This window comes from Sipha flava, unplaced genomic scaffold (assembly GCF_003268045.1).
Source record: "Sipha flava isolate LNK unplaced genomic scaffold, YSA_version1 0_pilon_pilon, whole genome shotgun sequence".
Taxonomy (NCBI): domain Eukaryota; kingdom Metazoa; phylum Arthropoda; class Insecta; order Hemiptera; family Aphididae; genus Sipha; species Sipha flava.
Window position 1 is genome coordinate 6,847,919 of NW_020271713.1, and position 23,445 is coordinate 6,871,363.

The 23,445-nt window shown below is 35.8% G+C and overlaps 1 protein-coding gene across 2 annotated transcripts in view; it reads left to right on the plus strand.

Annotated features, from left to right (window-relative positions):
- LOC112685149 (protein muscleblind) overlaps positions 1 to 23,445 on the plus strand; it is a 68,301-nt gene that overhangs the window by 38,201 nt on the left and 6,655 nt on the right. For both annotated transcript variants that reach the window (XM_025556967.1, XM_025557042.1), the window contains exons 2-3: positions 8,865 to 9,038; positions 13,876 to 14,076. In XM_025556967.1, the coding sequence (XP_025412752.1) occupies positions 8,865 to 9,038; positions 13,876 to 14,076 (375 nt within the window). The remainder of the gene's footprint in view (positions 1 to 8,864; positions 9,039 to 13,875; positions 14,077 to 23,445) is intronic.

Consider the following 23,445-nt stretch of genomic DNA (forward strand, 5'->3'; position numbering starts at 1 on the left):
ATTATTTTCGCTTCGTCGATATTATTATCATCTTCCATATCTTGATTCACAACGTGTTCTTCAGCGTCAATCGTGACTGTACTGGAACCATGATAAAAACAAAACACCAACTGGTAGATATCAACTTGGGAAACCATCGCTATTCGTTTAATGTATGTTTTCGTCATTATGTTTAGGTTCGAATTTATTGGTTGTACATAAGTAAATTAGGTTATGGTTATGTAAAAAAGTACATACGTATTAAACAATACGAGTATGTTTTTGTTTTTTAGTATAGCTGTCCGTTATTTAGAGGTATTTATCGGACTGTCTAAATCTGTCCACGTCCGTTATTAAGAAATGTCCGCTGTTTATAGCAGCGCAAATCAATAATTTCAATTGGGCTGTTCCTTGACCGAAAAATGTGTCCGTTATTTAGAGATGCCCGTTAAGAGAGGTTTCACTGTAATAATAACAATAATAATAATAAAAAAATTAAATGAATATTAAAAACTAGAAAAAAAAATCGTATAAAAGTATGTTTATAACAAAAGCCCCGATATAATGTTAATTATTTGTATTATTCATTATAATGTTTTTCAAATATTTTATTTCTTATTTTCTTCGCATTACGGTTATTTTTGTTCAATAAGTGACACTGTCTGTGTACAATAATGTTAGCAACATAGTAGTAATTTCAAATGATCGGATTATATTTACACGTATAGAAAATTCGAGAACGGATTAAAATATTTCGCTTAGGTATTTACGAAACGAACAAGTTGCGAAATTATCGGGAGAATATTTTAATCGGTTTTCGAAGCGAGAGAAAGTTATTAACCGTTAATTATTATTTTAGACGAAATGGTGAATTATAACTTCATAATAATTATTAACATTTATCGATTCCCGAAGTGAAGAAAATTGTCAAAATACCAGCACAATATTTAAGATCACTTGTCGGCATTATGTACAATACAACGATTTAATATTTGTTCATTAATTTACTCGTATTGAAATACGACGAACACAACATGGACTAACCGTATAAGCTATGTGAACTTTATGTTTAAACAAAACTATTTAGTTGGATTTTAGTGTGAGGTTGATTTCGGTTAGAACTAGAGCAGATCGTTTTATGTATGAAAAGTATGTTATCTAATCGCATTTTAATGAAAAATTAAAAATGTATTCTGAGCCGTGCTCAATTCACAATGTACAATGAATCATTGTTATTGTTCATGATAAAATTGGAAATTACAGTGAACAAATTATCTGTTTATCAACAGATTTTATGTACATTTATTGACAGTAAAAATTGTTGATTGAAAAAAAATGTGAGTTGCTGTGATATTAATAAACATTTATTATCAAATATAGCCTGAGGAAATTAATTCAAAACTAAAACAGTGACATACACCTTAAATATAATCTAAAATTAACGTAAAATATAAATAATATATTTTTAATGTACATATTTAAACGTAGATAAAGTTAAACCCAATACTTCAAAATATCTTACGTTTAACATCTGTTACTATAATCGATAGCAAATTTATAAGTTTTTGGTGTATGTTCTAAAAACGTGAAAGACATGAATCGAACGTTTATGCTTTTTGCATACGTATTGTTTTAAAGATTCCATAGAAAAACAGCGTTACGCGGACAAACTTGAATTAACCCTCGAAAAATTGATTTTTTTTCTCACATTATCTGGAATAGTATTTGTCATTCTATATAACTCGATTCATCAGATAACGAACAAACATATCAAAAACAATTGTTTGGCAACAGATTTTTTTTTTTCTCTTGCGCTAAGAAATTTCAGCATCTGCAGAGACTATTATTATAACTCAACAATTATTGCTTAAGGACGAACAACAATATTTTAAGAAACGATGACGAAGACTACTTCTCGCAAGGGGGTCGTCACTCGTGAAAAGCGAGATCGCCGATGACAGGATTCTCCCTTCGCCTTCGTGTCGCAACAGATGTTACTAAAAACTCACCATTTATTATTAGTACATTACTCTGTTACCGCACTGACGTAAACTATATCGTTTTTTTTTTTTTTTTTTTGTACCGTCAGCGTTCGTAAAAGGATAGAGGTCAATTGGACACTCTTAAGACCACGGTTACCGTTCAAAGCGACGGATATGACATATCCGCCTTGACGACCGATTAACGATTGTTAATCGATAATGGAAACGCAATACAAACGGCAACACGAACGAACCACGAGCACGGGCGTTGATTCTTATCCGATGGTCCGATGTGTTATCGTCACAATAATAGGATCGCGCGCGTATTGTTCGGCGTTGGTTTTTCCGGCCGTCGGAAACCGTTCCGGAAAAAAAAAAAAAAAACGACGGTTATCGACCTCTCGACGTTTTTCGCCCCCGCCCGCGCACCGGAACGCGAAAAATCCAATCCAATTTATACGGTTTATCCGTCTACGGGCGGCTTATAAGTATAAGTATTCCGGGATTAATAGCCCGGGACGTCGTGACCGTCGTCGTCGCAAGTTATTCGAGCATTTGTTACGACGATAACGGAAACGATGTATGATGCGTACGCGAACAGTCGCCCGACCGGAGCTTCTTTGACTTGTGTCGCGCACGCGCGCCGTCGATCGCATACGATCCTTTCGCGAAGGTTAGATTTTGTATGCGTTTTTCGCGACCGCGTCGTGTTACATTGTTCGTCGACAGCGGAACGACACCGAAACGGTTTGTCTGGACACGCGATCGGATGGCGATTCGGGTACGAAAACGAACCGGTAGTCGGACTGCGGCGGAACGTTAACACGCGTACGACGATTTTGTGTGAGGAAGCCGCGACACAAAAACGATTAGTAAAAAACAATAAGGCCCGGCGCACATTGAGACGCAGGCGACGCAGCGCAGCGCAGGAAAAACTGCGCTACCTAAGTGACCGCATATTACTACGCGTTTCTGACGTTTCACCGACAGTTGTTGTCCACGGTTAGCATAGCATGAGCGATTGTGTACGATGGCCGAAAGTTTAATAAATCTAAGTTCTGAATCAGATTCCGACGACGGATTTGATGAATTGATTGAATTTGTTGCGTTCGTTAAGTAAAGGAAAAAAAAAACGTGGAGAAGTAATTCTACGAAGAGAAAGACAAAGTCACGATGAATTGAATTTGTCATCGGAATTTTCCGACAAACAATTCCATCGTAATTATTTTAAAAATCCTGACTTAATTAACAAGTTTAGTTTGGTTTAGTGTAAAATTATGTAATACCGTGATTTCCAAAACTGCACGTGTGCAGTAATCTGTGTCGCGAACGACGCAGGTCGGCACAGGCACAGCACTGCTCTGTCCTGCCCTGCCTCCCAGTACGCGCTGGTACGTTCTAACTAATAGATTACAGAAAACCACGCTGCGTCGGCTGCGTCTCAATGTGCGCCGGGCTTAATATTCGTAAACCTGATAATGATAACCCCGTGACGGTTATCACGTCGCACGACCAGGGCCGTAGCAAGGGGGCGAGAGGTGCCTACGCCCCGGGCGCGATTCCCGCGAGAGCGCAAACATTAAAATCTCGCGTTAAACGTTAAAAACTACAATGGTCAGTGTCGTATATTTCGTTTACGAAATCTTCAACATCCTTCGTATCAATTAAAAGCAACCGTTGAAAATAATATCTTACAAGCGTAATATTTTTTAATTGACATTATGTGTTATTACATAATTATCACGAAACCGCGTTCTATCAATATTACACCATCTTGTTGTAACGATTCCGATTTCTGCGCGCAAACTTCAAAACTATGAGCTGAAACGGACCGGTGTACCTTAAATCGTTTTCGTTTATTCTATTCCGATTGATTTATTCAAAATGTTTAACCGCACCGGTAAAAGAAAACGTCCTGTATCTAGTACTCGTGGTACGCTTATACGTTACTGTAATATGGTTTCGGTATTGATCTATTTACGGTTCAATAAACAACAACTTATTTATCCCCGTCAAATAAAGGTGAACTTTCCGTACATGTTTTTTTTTTTTTTTTTCCGGAGTCATTTTACTATTTTACTTCTGTACCACGCGTAAGAACTGATTGTTATTTTTGAAGATTCAAACGAGATGGTTTTAACGCGAACATCCATGATATCAAACTTCTCTCACTTCTGAGAAATGATACGAAAATCGGTCGGACTAATTTTCATGGTCTAAACTAATAGCCGATAGAACGCGAAACTATGTTTGTCGATAAATTTCGTAGCTACGGAACAATAAAATATAATCGCTCGTTTTTTCCTAAGACAAAATGATGTAAAACAATGTAAAACCACCAACCGTTATTCAATACAAGTTTTATTAATTTAGTTGTTATATTCCGTAGAATTTGATTATGTATTTTAATGCGTACAAATTATTTTTATTATACACCATTAAAACTAAAATTACAACGGAACGTATTTAAATCTACATTTCCATCGTATTTATTTTCCATATAAATTCCACTTGATATGTTAATGTACTTACAAGATTATATAATAATAATGTAATAAATTATATATACATAAAAGTCTATTATCAAAGCTCAAATTAGGTAGCCGTTTAATTTGGTATATATTAGTGAACGTATTAAAATAAACAGTAGCAAGTTTATTATTAAATATTAAACAGCTTACACGTATATTAAAATAAACAACTTTTTATTATTATATTATTATATACACACCGTAGTCGAGTAAAGCACGTTCAAAAAATTACATCAGCTTATGAAATATGAATAACGTTAAAATAACAATACCGTTGTATGCTAACCGTATATTTTACTCATAAATAATTTATTATTTAGCACTAATACATATGTACGACTGTAGAATATATTTTCCTTACTGTAATAGTTTTACTTTTATAAAATATAAATTTGTGTATTTCGACCAAAACGAAAAATTTTTATTATTTAACAGAAAAAAGTAGACTTAAGTTATTATATTTCAGAACGCCTTACATTTTACACGCAAGGTTGTATAGAATGGTTAACAAGATTAATCGGTCTGTGTAACTATAATTGGCGTATGCGAATAACACGTGTATTAGAATGACTAGTTTTCTAATATGATATAAATAAATTTATTTGTATTGATTTTCTCAATTATTTAAATAATATATTTTTAGCTGTTATGTTCCAGTTTTGGTATGTAATAAATTAATTTGCAAATACAATTTGATCGCAAACGAAATCGTCTAAACAAACACTAGTTAAAAGTATTATAAAGTTTTATTATACAGAAACCAGTAAAAATTGACTTATTTATACATTGATTTATTGTTGTAGAAAGAAGTATACAAAGGATGAGTAAAATTTTTTTACGCATAACGTTATAATAAATTATATTATGGATGGCATTCTGTGATTATTTTTTTTTTTTTTTTTATCGCCAAATTAAGAAATTCATTGAAAAATCAATCGCTTTAAATGAAATATTTAACTGGCAACTATAACTTTTGACAAACTTTAAACAGACCATTTAAAAAGTTAAAATTACGTCATTGGTAATGTACCGGCTCCTACACAGTAATGATAAATTAATAATTACTAACACTATAGGATGTGAATATTTTTATCTTTTGCTTCTGATTCGAACACTACTCAATGAGTAAAAGTTTTTATCGTGTACAATAATTTTGTTTGTGCATTTTTTTATAATAATATTAAGATTTTCGAGCGATTCAAATTTGTGTAAGCTTTTAGAAACAATGCTAAACATTGAAATATTCGACAACGTAGTTCTCGCTTTAGACCCACTATCGATTTTAACGTTAACCGCGAGTATAAAAGAATTATTATTACTATGCTAACGTAAAAACGAATATATTGATCGAGTATTTGGTACCGTGCTGCTGCAACCGTATTATATGTTTTCGGATAACGTACAGTTGTTCGTAAACTCTGACGGTTCGAATAAGTTTTTCGTTAAAACATTTCCAAGTGTTCGAAGATTGTCAATAACCGTGTCTGAAACGGTGCTTACGGCAAAAACCCCATCTGCATTTCTGCACTAGGACGTTCGAGTTCGTTCGAAAGACACATGCACGCCTAAACCATTAATCTTCACCGTTGCGCCACGCGAACGGATATATTTAGAGAGGAGGAAAAAAAATAGCGGACGGATTTGTACAGAACGCGAGCAAATCCGATTCATTCGACAGTATTTCGATATTATGGTTGTATCGTTCGTATAATCGTCGTCCCTGTGGTCGATCGACGGAACGCTCGGAAGACGTTCTCGAGCACAGCGACGACGGACAGCCCTGAAGCCAGATTTCGACCGTGCCCGTGCAGACTCTCTCGAACGATCCGACGAGTGCCCGTCGTCAACTGCATTGCCATATCCGCATGTACGCTGAGGTGAAACTAGGAATTTTTGCACCCGGGGAAAATGTTAAAATTGCACCCTATCACTGTCCAATAATCAAATACTCTTCTCGAGAATTTTTCACTTAAACTTATTGAGTTTTAACCTAATATGTTATCAGTGTTTAGCAAAGCTAAAAATATCAAATTAGTTGTTAATAATTACAAAAATTATACCCTCTAAAATGTTACGCCTGGAGACGAATGCCCGTCTTCCATCCCCTAGTTCCTGCATGTACGTACATGTTTAATTGTGGAACGGATCTACGCGAACGGCCATCCGATCGGACGTACTGACCCATTCGAACGCGTGTGTCGTTGACGTTCTTCGAGATGATAATAAAACTCTTCCGAACAATCGTACGGGCGCGTCAACGGTTACTCGTGTGTAACCTCTTACTCTTGGGTACTCTTGGGGCTCCCTCTCCGCCGTGAAGATACCGCGTTGATTAATGGTGACAAACGATTACAATGGAAATCACGTTTTATTGTTTGCGATCAGATTTCAGCGCTTTCGTTGCACAAAAGTCGCGTCCTTTGATCCGAACAGCGTATTGCATGTGCACAAAGTCTCGTTGCGCAGTTTTAATTAGCATAGGCTTGCGGTTTTCGTTTCTAAAAACAACAAAAAAACCGAAAAATATAACAACAATAAAAGACTAACGTATGGTAAAACAAGAACAAAAACCATATAACAATGAGCGCAGTTAGTAATTTTTTTTTTGTCTTTAACCGTGAAAACACCTATTCGTGTATAGAATTAAAACGGTAGACAATGAATGAAGAATATTATCCCCGTTCTAATGTATTTAATTGTGTACTGATCGCTATTAATTACTCGTGTGCATAAAAGCACAATATCGTATTAAAAACTAATAATATCAATGCGCTTTATAAATTTGTTTTCAACTCGATTGTAATTCTACAAAGACCCAAAGAATCGTTCGTTAAGTATATGTGAATTAAATTTACATCTCAAGTACCTATACATATATAGTAAAATATGTTAAAAAAAAACTTTTAAAAATATATATATATATATTATTATACCGACAAAAACTTTTTCGATTGTACAAAACTCTATTATGTACTACGAACAGCATTTTATGGAACCACCCACTGTTGTTGTTGCAAACGTGAAAACTACACGTCCACTCTTTCCAAAACTCGATGAGTGGTAATGCATTGTGTAAACCACAATGGATGTGCATCACCTTTCTCCCTCACTGTTTCCTCCGTATGGGCGTTTAAATGATTTAATTAACTATTATCCACACCGATATTCGCCAATAAAAATATACGCACGCGATCGCCGGACATCCTGCGGAGTTTCGTCAGACTTTCGTATAAAAGCTTCGTGAAATTCGTAAAATGTTTAACAATATTACGCGCACCAACTATTGTCTTTTCAGCGAGATTGCGTTTCGCGCTGAACTGCGTAGTAGACCGTGTACAATGCAAACATATTATACGCATGTCGTTTATCAATATATAAATTACACAAGTACTATGTTTGCACGACAATATGATGATGGATATCGTATTTTACAAGTACACACTGTTACCTAATAATTATTGTTTTCGTCCAAAATAAAACAATACGTACTACGCGCACAGACTTACATCCACCCCTCCGCGGAATTTCATCGTACCTGCTCGTAAATCGTAATTCTTTGCAGTTACATTTTAAACTAAAATATGCTCTTCGTTTGAAATTATTTTTAAAAATATAAATTTATCCACTCAAAGCTTCGCGCTCATTCAAATCCTTTAACTAAAAATATGTCCTCTATCTCAATCATTCCTAGAGTGTTAAAAAGAAAATGGCCAAGAGATCTGCTCGATGCCTAAAAAAGAAAAACGGTCAACTAAGAAAAAAATATTAAAAGATTAAAACCCTAATTTCTTGTCAGGTGGCATTGCTGGGATCCTTCCTTTTCTATAATTAATATTATTTTAAGTTTTTAAGTCATCACACTTACTCATTATACCTTGTTGTATAGATTGTAAGTATACTACTTTTAATAAAAAAAAAATATAGTGTTTTTTTTTTCTTTATCTTTAGTATGAATGGAAATGTAATTACAAATTATCTATCATCGCAAAAGGTTATAATCTTGAGTGGAGGGAATGCAATTTCTTAGACACAATTACTCTAAAAAAAAAAAAAAAAATCAATCAATCTGACCCATTCTGCTGGGTACTGTACAATGATATAGTGCGTGAAACCGCTAATGTGCTCTAAGTACAGTATTGTATACGACATTATATAAAACGTCGTGTTAACGCTATAATTATTATAATAACGTGTACAATATGGTACCTCGATCAAACGGGAACCGTACACACTAATACGGGTGTACGCGTAAATACTATATATATATATATATATAAATATTTATGGAACACCGTTAAAATGTTTATGTAATTATTGTGCACAAGAAGCAAACGTCCGTAGAACTAATTTATTCGTGTTAATGCGTTCACAGGGTAGGTGTAACCGAGAGAAACCGCCGTGCAAATATTTTCATCCACCGCAACATCTCAAGGACCAGCTGTTGATAAATGGGCGTAACCACTTGGCCCTAAAGAATGCATTAATGCAGCAAATGACTATGGCTGCTAGTCAACAGATAGTGCCGGGGCAAGTTCCTACAGCAGTGGTAAGTTCATTAAACTTGTACTACACAGTGCAATATATATTATTTATTACGTTGAAACAATCAAGTTCCGAGCATATAAGTAATTGCATCTAAAACACTCGAATTAATTTAAACGGGTAAACGTACCATAAATGCGTACGACCTACTTCCATGACCACGACTGTACACGTGTTCGGACGATGATACATTTCCACTCTGTACGCATGACCTATGATACTTACTGGTAAACAGTGACTCTTGAAAGAGCTTAATAAAACCTATTCGACGAGTGCACAATAGTCATGATTCGGATAACATATAATCTGTTATTATACGAAATAAAACTTAAAAATTCCTATAAGCTTTTACGGTTCAATAAGTACTTTTGCTATTTCCGCCATATTCTTTCATCTAACTTTATTATCCGTACTGTTTACCATTGTCACTTTCTGTACACACCTGTTTAGATCATGCTTAAGCCTGTTTACCCATCGCTGCCTAGGGTGATCCCTAGGTCTGTTTACGTCTATTTTTTCTACCGAAACTTTCTTTAAGATTCCCGTACGACCACCCGACATCAATTTTTGTATATCTATATAAATTCACTATACATAATACGCATCATCTTCAAATGGAAATCAGTACATTTTTAATCGATTCATTTGACAATCTTGGTTTAGTGTTGCATCGATGCGTGGTAATATAACGTTAAGCACCTCAGTGACGACGTAGGTTCCTGTTCTGACTTTGGATTTCGGTTACAATAGAAACGTAGGAACGCGCGCTCGTATATACAATAGACCAGTGTATTAACGTTGCGCGTTTACATATTGTTGGTGATATACAATACATCTTATTCGTTCATTTTTACATTACTCGATTTTCTTACAATAACGTACACACGTACAGATGTGCGTAAGACTCCGTTTACCTTAGTTTAAGATGTACGATGAAGATTTGTTAACGTAAACACGGGTTGCCGTATTAAAGGACTCTTTGTGGACGCGTCATTATGTTTCATACACCAAATACGAAACGACGAGACATGCAAATCACTGGTACGTATTTCATTTTTGAAATCCGTAACTGCGAAATACCGTCGCAAATGTGGCGCAGGAATTATTGTCATGTTTGGTACCTGCACCGCCGTCAAGGCGCCCGTTACGCGTTAGAAATCCAAACGTTTGACGGGAGATTATATTTTTGACGAATAAATTATAAAAACTGATCCGCACTACGCGAACCGAAACCTAACGCGACATAATATTATGACATTATATGTTCCGTCCTGGTCGCGAGCTGCTCGAAACGCCGAAACACATCAGTATAATAGAACCTAAGGATCTTAAAAACGAAACATGGAAATCGTCGCTCCTGCGACGGACGTAGGAAACGACTTTCCCGCGAAAATACAGAAGACCCCATCATTCTCGGGTGTACCTCGCGAATCCGCATACACCGACCCAGGCTTAAAAAACCTTCCCCTTTAACGTTTCTCCCGAAAGTTCACTACAACGGTCGACTGTCTAGCCATTATATTCACTCTTGTAAAAAAAAAAAAAAAATTAAAAACCCGTGAACAATAGAATTTTTGAAAAATATTTCTTTTATTTCATGATCGTGAACTATTTCGTCGACTCTACCTGACAGTACTCGTGTTGAGTTTAATCGATTCAATCGTACATTTGATGTATATATTATTGTGCAAGTCGTCCGTGCGATTTCAAGCCCTGACGACAGCTCATGTGTAAGCGCAATGTTGATTTTTACGGCGAATAATAATTATTCGTAATAGTAATTATTACTGCAAGCCAACGAACGCGAGATTTGCTCGCCCTTATCGCAACAAACGACCACGATTACGTAATTTTTTTTTACCGATTTATTTTCTCCGGCACGATACGGCGGTGGATTGGTACACGGCACACGCGCTTCCCGTGAACTCTTCTGTTCGCGACGTGTTGAAAACATCGTTTTTTGTGTCCGCGCCGACATCGATCCGTATGAAACGAATCGCATTCATGAACGCGCAGCTTCAGGACAATGTTTCGTTTTCATGTTGTCGAACAACACCTCGTCGGCAATATTATTTCATATCAAAACCGTCGAAATGTTCGGCGCACGTCGAAATCCGACGAACAACTTCGTGTGCTCCGCGAAGTTTTCAGCCGTTCGCCGGAAAAACGGTGCGATTGCCCAGTTCGCCGGCACCCTTTGTCGGACGATTAAATCGAAAACGCACAAAAGAAACGAAGTAGAAAAATTACAATTTAAAAAAAAAAACCCCAAACACTTACCATCAAGTACGTTAAGTAAATATTTACTCTAAACAAAGAGCGTGTTTCACTGCAACGATGTATTCAGTAAGATTAATATCGGTTATTATCTCTACTGCAAGGTAATCTTTATTTTTATTTTATTTTTTTACTACACTTTTAACCGCTTCATAACGATGAAAAAAAAAACGTATGATTTAAAAAAGGCTTTGCGAGTAGTACCCACGCTGAGAAATTAAATATTGCTAACAGCTAAATCACAGCGAGTTGAAAACCTTGTATGATCGACGCATCGAATTTAGAGTGTAACAATAATAATTATTTAGCAGTCAACAAAACCGTTGTCAACATTGTGTTCGTATACGCACACATATATTATATTATTATACGCGTACTGTAGCCTTTCTTTTTAAACGGATTTTAAGCTCAACTCATAATCAGTAATTATAATTTCTAGCATTTGCATACATTTTTTAAATGTTCTAGAGATACCTGTGTAAGAGCTATAAACTTTATTCGGAAAACCTATTAGGTAAATACGAAATTTTACGTTGCATATTTTTGCATATTTCGAAATTTGAGTGCTATTTTTATTTTTTGTGTACCATGGCGTTTTTTCTTTATAATAAGAATAATTTAATCTTATCTTGAACATCACAAAACTATCGACATCGAGAGTAAATTTGTTGCTAACTTTGAAGCAGATTACCGAGCGAACAATATTTGGTATATTTTTAGTGCACATTTAAGCGCTTATATGTATTTTTATGAGAGCATACTATTGCGCTCACTATAACTTTTTTTTAGAACTACAAGTTATGAGCCTAGGTAATAATCAAATCGATGAATATAATCGTTAATCGTTATTTTTTGATTTGTTATTGTTCTCCACATGTTGCATATGATATGCTGTTAAAAAAAAAAAAAACGGTATAGGGGTTCAGTCCCTACGGCTCACTTCTCAATAAATTTTCATATCCCTCCATATTAAAAAAATCCTAAAAACGAATCTCTCGAATACCATATGCCACGGACGAATTGTTTCTCGTCGCCACTGATCGCGTCACGTAGGTATTATTATTACACGAAATAGACGCATTCATTCATCCATAACTCCTACGTCGCGCCCTCGTACAATAAATCCGAACAATCCGATGTTCATCCGTTTCTTTTCACGTTTTCCATTTTACGGAGCGCATCCGTTTCTAATTAAGTAAAAAAAAAAAATTGTTGTGCCGGTACACGAATAATGATTGCATGCCGCTCGAAATCACCGGTTTTGGAATGTACGGTAAATTTGTATGCGCGTTGGAGAGACAATGCTCGATAATTTACGTCCACGTCCACGTGTCTAGTGGCGACACACGACCTTTTAATTTAAGCAACACGTTTTCTGCGCGCGATTTACAGTACAAGTATTAATTATTTTCAGTGTCGAGTACTCGGAATGTGCGTGCATAATGTGCATCCTATACGCTGTGCACACAAACCCACACAAACACACACACACACACATATTATGCACACCCGCATCGCTTTCGGTATTAAGTCAGCATCATAAATTCAAATCGTACCTTCGTTGGGTTATAATTAAAGTTAAGATGTTGATGACCTAAAAAAACACACAAAAATTCCTTAAAAAAAATGCAAAAATGCCCTAAAAACTTCAAAAAATTACATTAAAAACTTAAAAATGATCTAAAACACTAATTAAGTAAGTACAAAAAATGTATTTATCATAATAATTTTTATTAGAGATACGGGTGTGATAATGGGTGTAATAGTAATTTAAAATATGAATTATAAATTATCATATTAATAAAGAATAATGCACATTTTAAGCATTATATAAAATTATTAACATTCGCTCTAAAATCTAAAATTTGAGAAAAATGCCCCAGATTGTACAAAAACTACAAAAAAATGACCTAAAAAATGAATAAATGACTTAAAAATGTTGAAAAATGACGTTAAACAACAAAAAAATGCATTCGTATAGCGAAAAATGCCTAAAAATGAAAAATAAAATTAAAATATTCTGCATCAAGGGAGAACGAAACAAAATTTTAACTAGGATAGCATTGTATAGAATCAAAGGGAAAAAAATGCAAAAGTCATTACATCCTAACTCTAATTATAATACTATTATCGCCAGTAAACGTAATTTTAGTGTACAGCGGTACATTATTACGTTGGAACCGTTATAAATTATAATAAATCATAAAATCGTATCTCCAACCGTTGCCTATACGCTAAACATAGTGGTTCACGAAGCAAATTCAAAAATGTTGACCTAACATTTTCTGGTGAAAAAAAAAAAAAATAATGAACAATAAAACGTTGAAATACACGATTGATTGAAAATTATTAATTCATATCATTAATATTAATAATTATTAATCCCAATGCACCGTTATACGTTATTCGCGTCGATAATATTCGAACGTTCGCGTGGATATCTATAAAATCGTCACATTTCATAACCCTTTCCCTTACTTCCCCGCTAAACGTGATTATGTGAATCCGATGGCACTGAAATACGAATCACTGAACGAATGAATATATGTTTTCTATTTTCGCAGGCCACGCCGACAGCATATTTGACCGGGATCCCTGGCGGAAGCACTCAGGTGGGCAACACTTACACGCCATACTTCAGCGCTGCCGGACCGTTGATCGGACCGACCACAATAATCACGTCCGATCCGAACAATCCACTGGCCATGGCCGTGCAGCAGACAATGGTTACACAACAGAAAATGCCTAGGAATGACCGTCTAGACGTTAGTAGAAAAAATAATTACATTTCATCTAGTTCATCTGTTCATATAACGAGTACCAATAGTTTGTATCTTTTTTTTCCTTTTTTATCGTCCCTTCAATAAAGCATGACTGGGTCGATAAATGCAGATTATTTTTCGAATTTTTTTCATTCATTTATTTTATCTTTTTAACGGATATTTGCCCATACTAACAAGTGGCACTAATCTCGTAATTTTTATAATTATTATTATACTTAACGTTCCACAGTAGTTTTCACCCGTTATTTTTTGATTGTCATAGAATAACTCAGTGGCGTGGATACGGAATTTCTTTTGAGGAATTTATGTTTTTCAGTTAATATCAAAGCTCGGGGACTTGGTACGTTTAAAGTTGTTAAAATACGAGTATGTGCATATGTGAGCGCTTAAAAACACCAGAGTATGCACTTAAATATTCTTTTTTAATAATTTTACATACTTATGTTTTATTTTGAAAAAAAAACAATCGATACAAATGCAATTAAACTAAACTATGAAAAACAAAAAATTTGAAATTCGAAACTGAATTTTTTAAATTTTAATCATTTAACTATTTTACAATAGCCTTAACAATATTGATATAAGTTTTAATTAGTATAAAAGTATTATAATGACATTTTTCTTTCGTCATACTCGTATAAATGGCAATGTGAATTCACTGAAAGTAATACGTATATTCAAAGTATCTAAGCAATAAAAATAAAAAAAACTGCAATCATTAAGAAATTCTCGTTGTGCATCGATTCGAGTTTATTACAACAGTTTTAATATTTTTGGGCATGCACGAAAACCCACATACTAATTTTATTCTACTCCGATGTAGTTATTGCCTACCAATACAGAAAATTGTATAATTTCGAAAAAATGTATTATATTATGGTACTTCGAAGTAGAGGTGTTTAATAATATTTTTCTTAAGTAGAAGTTCAACCATTAGGTACTTGGGGTACTTTGTAGTAGAGGTGTTTAACATTATTTTTTTTTAAGTAGAAATGTCAACCATTAGGTACTTGACTGTATATATGCAATTATATAGCTGTCATAACCAGTTGGCGATGAAATATATTATGAATAACTTAACAATAATAATTATATTATAATAAATGTTATACTACTTATTTTTAATTACGAACATATTTTTCCATTATAAATCTTGATCTAATTATAATTACATATTCTGATCACGATTCGTTTTATTTTGATCTCGAGACTACTTTTATTTTACCGCAATAAAATCGCCATGGCATGGCATAAACTATTTTTCTTGAGCTTTTGTGGGGAGAGAAAGGGATTGCACCCTCTTATTATTCGTATCCACATCACTAGTGTAACATAAGATGCGTTTAAATAACATAATTAGACTAATTTACGTCATGCGTTGAACATGATTTATTTTGTTAATTTATTTTTACACGTACGTATTTTTACATCATCGTAGATTTGTATGATACAGTTGGTGAATTTAAATTTCTATTGCTTTTCCGTAGCAAATCGCATTGCCGTTAAAGCAACAAAAGTTATTAATTAGCGCACACTTTTTTTCTTATACATTTATATATTTATGTATATTTACTATTATACTATTGTATTATTATATTGTTATTGAAACTACTGTGTGGTATTTTAATCTAATAGGTTTAACTTCGATAAGTATCATGAGATAATACGAAACACAATAGGACAATTTCGATTACATCATTTGTTAACACTTATATTCGCAATTTAACAATATCTAATAAGAATCATGACTCAACCTCGTTACACGAATACAGTTTGACGATTTGATAATTCCAACCTTGTATTATTAAAACAGCTCTAAACCAAATTGCACCAGGATACATTTTCTTCAATAATCGAGTTTATGCACTTTTTCTCTAAAGTCCTGACCATACACCAATATATTATTTTTTTCGATTTCTACCCGTCTTTGTTAAAACAGAGTTGGCTATTAATTTTCAAACTGTGATTGATCAATAGAGTTATCGAGGAATTCATAGTTAAATGTCGGAATCCATAATACATTTAAACCGTTAACGTTGAATGTGCATTGTGCACCATGCTTGCACCAATAGAGAACTCAATTAATACTTATCAAAATATTCTCGTAGATATTAATACTTACCTAATTAATAAAATTAAACGAAATCCAGCGATTAGAGAAATACATGTGGGTATAATAAAACTATATAAAATATGATTAAAGAATATCATACAATTTTGAAATTATGAAAAAATAAAAAATAAAATTACAAAATTTTGCTTGACTTCAGTTCCGTTCAATTTAAAAAAAAAAAAAAAACACTTAATTTCACAACAATTGATCGATATTTTTCTCATCAAATAACTTGGATGACATCATTAATATGCATTTCCGGTTGAACGCACCAATTCGACTAAATTAAATTTACCCAATGATCCTGAAATTTATTTCCGTCACTTTAATTATTTTATATTTCAATATCATAATTAATTTATAAGCTTTGACATTCAAACAGATTTGAAGTTTGAAAAATAATAGTAACGGAAAAAAAAAAGAAAGTCATTATAAAATATAGTATCAATCACATGGTGTAAACTTTAAGCTATAGGTTAGTCCAAAATCGATTTGTTTCAATTTTTTTTTTTTTCTGTGACCATTAACAATAGTATACACATATATATGTAAACAATAATATAGTATCACAAGAGAATTGTACAGGGTGTTCCTGAAATGGTTGTGAAAACTAGTACACGAGTTCTCTCTGGAGTGGCCAAATTAAGAATGTTTTGAATTTTTTTTTTCCCATCCTCAAAATCTGGATTTTATCTATTTATCTTTAAAAAATTATTTTGAATCTAAAAATGAACGCTTTTAAGATATTTTTTACAAAATTCTCTCACGAATCGATATGTAACTTCGATCTTGGCATTTAGCTCGTCGCGTGTTTTTCACACTTGAGTCATCAGTATCAAAAGATGTGATGTGACTTTTGCATGAGAACTTTACACAATAAGTAAAAGTGAAATTAATTTGTTGTTAATTCATATAACTGATTAATTAACACGGGTTTTATTGTAAAATAATCATAATTAATCAACATTTATTTGAAATTCATTGACACCACGTCTTTTGATTTTGTCGACTCGAGCGTGAAAAACGCACGACAAGACTAAAACCGATGTTACATATCGATTCACCTGAGAAATTTGAAAGAAATATCTTACAAGTACTGATTCATTTTTAAATTCGAAATAATGTTCTAAAGATAATTGAATAAAACCCTGATTTTGAAGATAGAAAAAAAATGTCAAAACATTCTTCATTTGACCGCTCCGGAGAGTACGCGTATACTAGTTTTCTCGACCATTTCAGGAACACTCTGTATATGTTCTAAAATGACACGCATAACAATACATAATATGCAGCTGAAACCCATACGGTGAATGGAAAATATTGAAAATCGAGTCGATGCAAAATAATCCTATTAATTATTACAAGACTTACAACGTGGGTACCTATAATTTATTTAAAGCGTAGCGAAAATGATTATCGTGACCTGCACAACGTAACTAGATTATTGAATAAATTGTTCCGGGTATATGATAACACAGTGAATCGCTTAAATAATAACGACCGGCCGTACATAATAGTTCACAGTGTACACCTATTTAGCGTAATCGATATTTAGACGACGGGGAGGGGAAAAGGCTTGTAGAAATTGCAAACGCTAATCACGTTTTAAAATCCCATGAAATATAACACGGTGCCTACAATTTGTAAATTGAAGCCGATACAGTGGTGCGTGCAGCTACTTACATTTTATGGGTATTGTACAGTCACACAGTTGCAACACCCTCTGAATACCGACAGACTCGGTCCGGCTTATTTACGTGACCCCGCAGGATGCTGACTCAACGTGTAATATACAACCCACCAATTTATTTTGGCATTAGTAACTTTTTCTTTTCGTAATGTTCAAATAGACACAGGAGGGTCTCGGATCCGTTTCTCGGGCTAAACCCGGGCAAACAGCAAACATATTATCATTGTGCTTTTACCAACCCAAAATCCTCTTGCCGCAATGCCGAAGTGCTAACAGCCATACAAGTAATTAATCGAAAAACCACCCCGCTTTGAAATCCAGATCTTCTTATTATTTTTCTTTTTCGAAATTTCTCGATGAGATTCCATTCCATTTGGTCGGCTTACGGCGGTCTTATCCAGAGATCTTCTGATCGCCATCAGTTCCGATAAAGATTGTCGTCGGGTTATTTAATTATACTTCGCATTTTAAAACGTTCAAAACACAGAGTTGTACACGATTTGTTCACTATTTCGAGGTACGGAAAATCAGCTCCGAGCCACTGTTGGATTCAGTTTTCATTTGCCGTCTGAAAAAAATAAAAAATATGCTCCACAAACCCCGCGCTTAGGGACTTGGGATTCTTTTATATTCATCGTCGCCGCGTACCGTTGCAGTCGAGGGCGATAACAATATCCCGGCTTGCACCTCACCAACCGTCGTCACAACTAAGACTGTGACTGACTGCCCGAGAACGCCGAGGCTGACGGCAAGGAAGTGTTGCGAAACCGCCGAGTCATGGCACGCGTCAACATTTTTTCGGTCGCAGTGGTAAACTCGACGCGCACTCGTTCGCCTGGAGTCCGAGCGACCGCAGGCGTTCTGCTCCGTCGCCAACGTATCCGAATCGATTCCCGTCCGACGCGAATCCCGTTTTCGAACAGTCCGAGTACAACCATCGATCACCGTCGTTCACGAACCGCCCGCGGACGTTTGAATTTCGATTCCCGCCGCCCGACCGCATCGGCGTTGCAACCGATAAAATGCGAGCGTACGTCTCTCGTTCGGAAATCGAAGAAAACGGTACAACTGTTGTTGTGCGGCTAAAACATCGTTGCCCCGAAGTTGTAAAAACCACGCGAACAGTGCTTTCCGTACTTCGCCGGCGGCAGGAAAATTCGAAACAAAGGTTTTTAATTCGACATTAATGGTGGTTCGAGAAATCAGGAAGTTTGGCGTTATCGGAGAAAAAAATTAACACGCTTCGGAAACTTTACGCCGATGATATTTCAGAACATGACTGATCGCCCCGAGTGTTGGAGAAGTCCCGTTCCGCTGATTTATGTTTCACGTACAACAAACGGGGCACGGAGTACCGCGCACGTACGTTACCGGTCGTCCTGCGAACGAAACACGTGCTCAGGATCGCACGCGTCATACAGTTCGGAAAATGCGCAAATTTCGCGCGGATCGCGAGTGCCGCGTACATACACGTGTAACGAGAGATTTATACGGTCGACTCTCGGTAACTCGAAGTTTGAGGGGGAAAATAAATTCGTCTCGCTGAACATTTCGAGTTATCAAAAAATTTTAAAAAGTATGTTTTTATTTTTAAATAATTTTTACATTAAAGAAATAAAAAAAAAATGTTTTCTTACGTTCCTACTTACATGTTATTATTTTTAAAGAATCGGTGTGAAGTTAATTTTTTTTTGTTTATTTAATGCATTGTTTACAATTCTATTTTCTAAAATAACTAGTGGTTTAAGTAAATCTTCCATACTTTCATTGCCTTCGGTATATCTACGTAATGTTTCAAGTGTAAGTGTCGCTTCTTTATTTGCAATGATGGATTGTATTTGTTGGGCTTCAAATTCTTCTTCGTTATCTTCGTCCGATGTATTGGAGATAATATCGTTCTCGGTCTGTTCTCCAAAAATCTACAAAATGTTCATCAACATGGACGCATGATGTACAATTTCATTAAGATTTATTTTCTCAGTTAATTGATCCCGTTCATCGTTATTATCATCAAAATGTTCACAAGGAATATTTTCAGTCAAAATTCTAAAACCTGATTTTGTAAAATAGTGTACGATCGTTTCTTTTTTTACGCGTTGTTTACATTACAAGTCACAAGCGAAAAATAATCGCCTCGATAAACAATTTTCAATATTAAATTTGGATAAGAAAATTCGAGATATCTTGTCGAATAAATTTTCGAGTTGACAAGATCATGTAAACATTAAATGTTATTGTTATTCGAAGGGGAATTTGAATTTTTCGAAATATCGAGAATCTCGAGTTACCGAGAGTCGAGTGTACATATTGTATTACGTACGCGTACGGCTGACGGTCGCGTTTGAAATGAACCGCGTAAACATTGAGGGCGGCGTTTTGACGGGCTGAAGAACGGCCGACGCGGGGACGGTGCGGCCAACCGCTGTTGAGCTGTTCGAAAGAAATGCGTCCAAACGCGGCCGTTTCGGGTTAAGAACGCTGCGATGGCCGAGAGAAAGAGTTAAAACTATAATACGTACACGGGACCGCGCGTAACGGGGGGGGGGGGGAAAGAAAAAAATCGTCGACGTCGTCGGGGGTCCCGGTGGAATATATTATACACGAGATGACCGACGACCAATTAACCGGGTTTAATTAAAACGTCATCAGATCCTTTGGCCCCGACGAACAATAACAACGTGCGGGACGGACTTGCATAAATCAAACGAGAACGAACTGAATTATAATTGCTTTTGCACCGTTGGCGCGGCGAGTGCGAGCGGGATTCGGGGAAAGAGATTTCGCTCGGTGCTCGTCCGTAAAAATCAATAAGAACCGTGTACCGCGGAACCGTTATCAAACATTGCCCGGCGCCCTCGTACAGATTTACGTTGGCGCGTTACTGTTTCGACCGGCCGACCGAACAACGTAAAGGTGGCGCGGCGCGGCTCGTGTAAGCGCGGCGCGGCGCGTCCGTTCCCGATGATCGTCGGGTGTTGGTGTCCCGCGTCAAAGGAAAACCGGCGCGGCGCGTTTATTCATGTCCCACCACGTGGTGGCGCGGCTTACGATTTTTCTGTTCGGCACATAATTTCACCACTCGCCGTAACATAATATGCAGCAGCACAAACCTTTAGTTTTAATTTTGTTATCGTAATCACCCCATTGTTGTATGTTCAATTAAACAACAATGAATATGGTGGTAAAAAAAATAAAATTAAACCAAAACACTGCGCAACGCACGAAAAACACAAGCAAGAACAACCCATCGTCCGTTCTCCGAAAGGAAAAGAAACGCAACGATCAATGCGAAGGTTCAAACCGGCACGGAAATTTGCCGCGCCCGGAAACGCGCCGATCCACGCGCCCGTGGGATCGCGTAGAGGCGCGCTCGTTAAGTGGCGCGCGCAGTAGCGCGTGTAGTGACGAAGTTCACGCGCCGCGCCGCGCCACGGGCCGCGGGATCCCACCTTAACGTGCGATATCGGCGCGTGTGCGGATCGATCGATTCGTTTGTACTACGGGCGTAACACGCCGCGTTATCGAACGTTCGCGAGAACGGCCGCGTGACGCGAACGCGTTCGATCGCGCACGTGTTCACCGGCCGTTTCGTCGACCGCGGTCCGACGCGGAAACGGTTTTAATCGCGTACGAGTCCCCGGCAGCCGTGTCAGCATTCTGGGGTCGGTCTCGGCACCGGTTATCGTTTTACCTTTCTGATTGGTCGTGTTTGGTTTTGCCGCGCTTTTTAAAAACTGTTATCTGGTATTACGTGTTATTTAATATTATCGCGTTGCGATGCATATTTACTATTTTTTTTTTTTTTTTTCTATAACGTGCGAATAAAATCAATATTTAAAAGGGTTTTTACTTTTTCTGGGTAGCTTTTTAAGTAAAATATTATAAGTCGAAAAGTTTCTTAAAATGTTTAAATCGGTGGAATTCGACGATTATTCATTTCGTTCTAATACGTTTTCACGCACCAGCTTGTAATAGTATTTTTACCATGAACACTAATCCGGTTACAAATATCTTGTTCGGAAAACGTATTAGAATAAAATGAATTATTATCAGATTCCATTAATTCAAACATTTCAAAAATAATTTTTGACTCATAATATTTTATTTGAAAAGCTACCAAAAAAAAAAATTCAAAAGTAAAAACCCTTTTAAAGATTATTTATATTCATACTTTATAATAGTATCATAAATAATAAATAGGCATTGCAATTTGATAATATTAAATAACACATAATAATACTAGATAACAAGGTTATAGGTAACAGTTTTTAAAAAGCGCGGCCAAACCAAACGACCAATCAGAAAGCTAAAATGATAACCGGTGCCGAGACCCACCCCAGAATGCTAATATGCCCGCGAGAGATCGTCGATTCGTTTCGCGCGATACTGTCACGATCTCTCGTCATCGACACTCGCGCGTTACCGCGGTACCTGTTCCGGCCAGTGCTGTAACCGTTTCTTCCGATTGCGATCACAACATTCAACGTTCAAAATCCAAACTCACCACCGTTCAGACCGATCGGACGCCTACGTTGTCGTTATACGTTTGCGAACCGAATAAATCATTACCTCGCGCAGGTGTATTACACAATAACGTGTAAACCCGAAAAAGTTCAAAATCCTTCTCGTTCATAATTCGCACCAAAGTTTATTCGTTAAATGTTTGATCGTTCCACATATTTGTGTGTGTGTGTGTGTGAAGTTATTCCGACCGTACGTGGAATTCGTACACTACCGCTCGACTTATAATCCTAAAGTTTTCTTAAGCTTTCGAGAATTTCCGACCGCGCTCGGAAGCCATAAATTACAACCGGCCCGTAATAAGATAGCGATTTTAATATTCAAATATCTAACTCATAAATGTTGATTAGCTAAGTGGATTTTGGGAGATACTTTTGATTTATTACGTTAATACATTCGAACGAGCAATTTTCGTACGGTTCGTGTTCTGAAGCTTTTTGAAGAATTACGATTTTAATGCGAATAAAAATTTAACAGTTTTCACTACAACAGACAAACTAATTAAAAGCATTAGATTTGTTTAAAATATTTCATTATAAAATTACAAATGGGAAGACGGTTATTTTCTCCGCTATAAGAATAAAACCCATGACGTGTTTGTTTTCAAAGATATGAGTCGCAATCACAGTTCGGACTCACTCTATACAGTAATTATAATATTAACACATTTTTTTTTTTTTTTTTACTTAAAAAAAACTATTAACTTATCGAGTTGACAGTAAAATTATCCGACACATTGGTTTTTAACAAAAAGTATAGGTACACGTAGTTGAATTTATGGTAGTAAAGGATCTACATCGGAATAGAAAAATATTTTATGTGAATCATTCCTAACTGATGTTTGTCAATTATTTTTTTGGCGGTAAAATATTGAAAATAATGTAATTTACAACACATCATGTTACTCGTGCACTTTCATTGTTTGTGTACAAACTGAACTCGTTGTTATGAGCATTCGAGCTTTGTTCGATAATGCTATAAAACATTTTATTAATGTGGACATATTATATTATTATACCATTTGTTT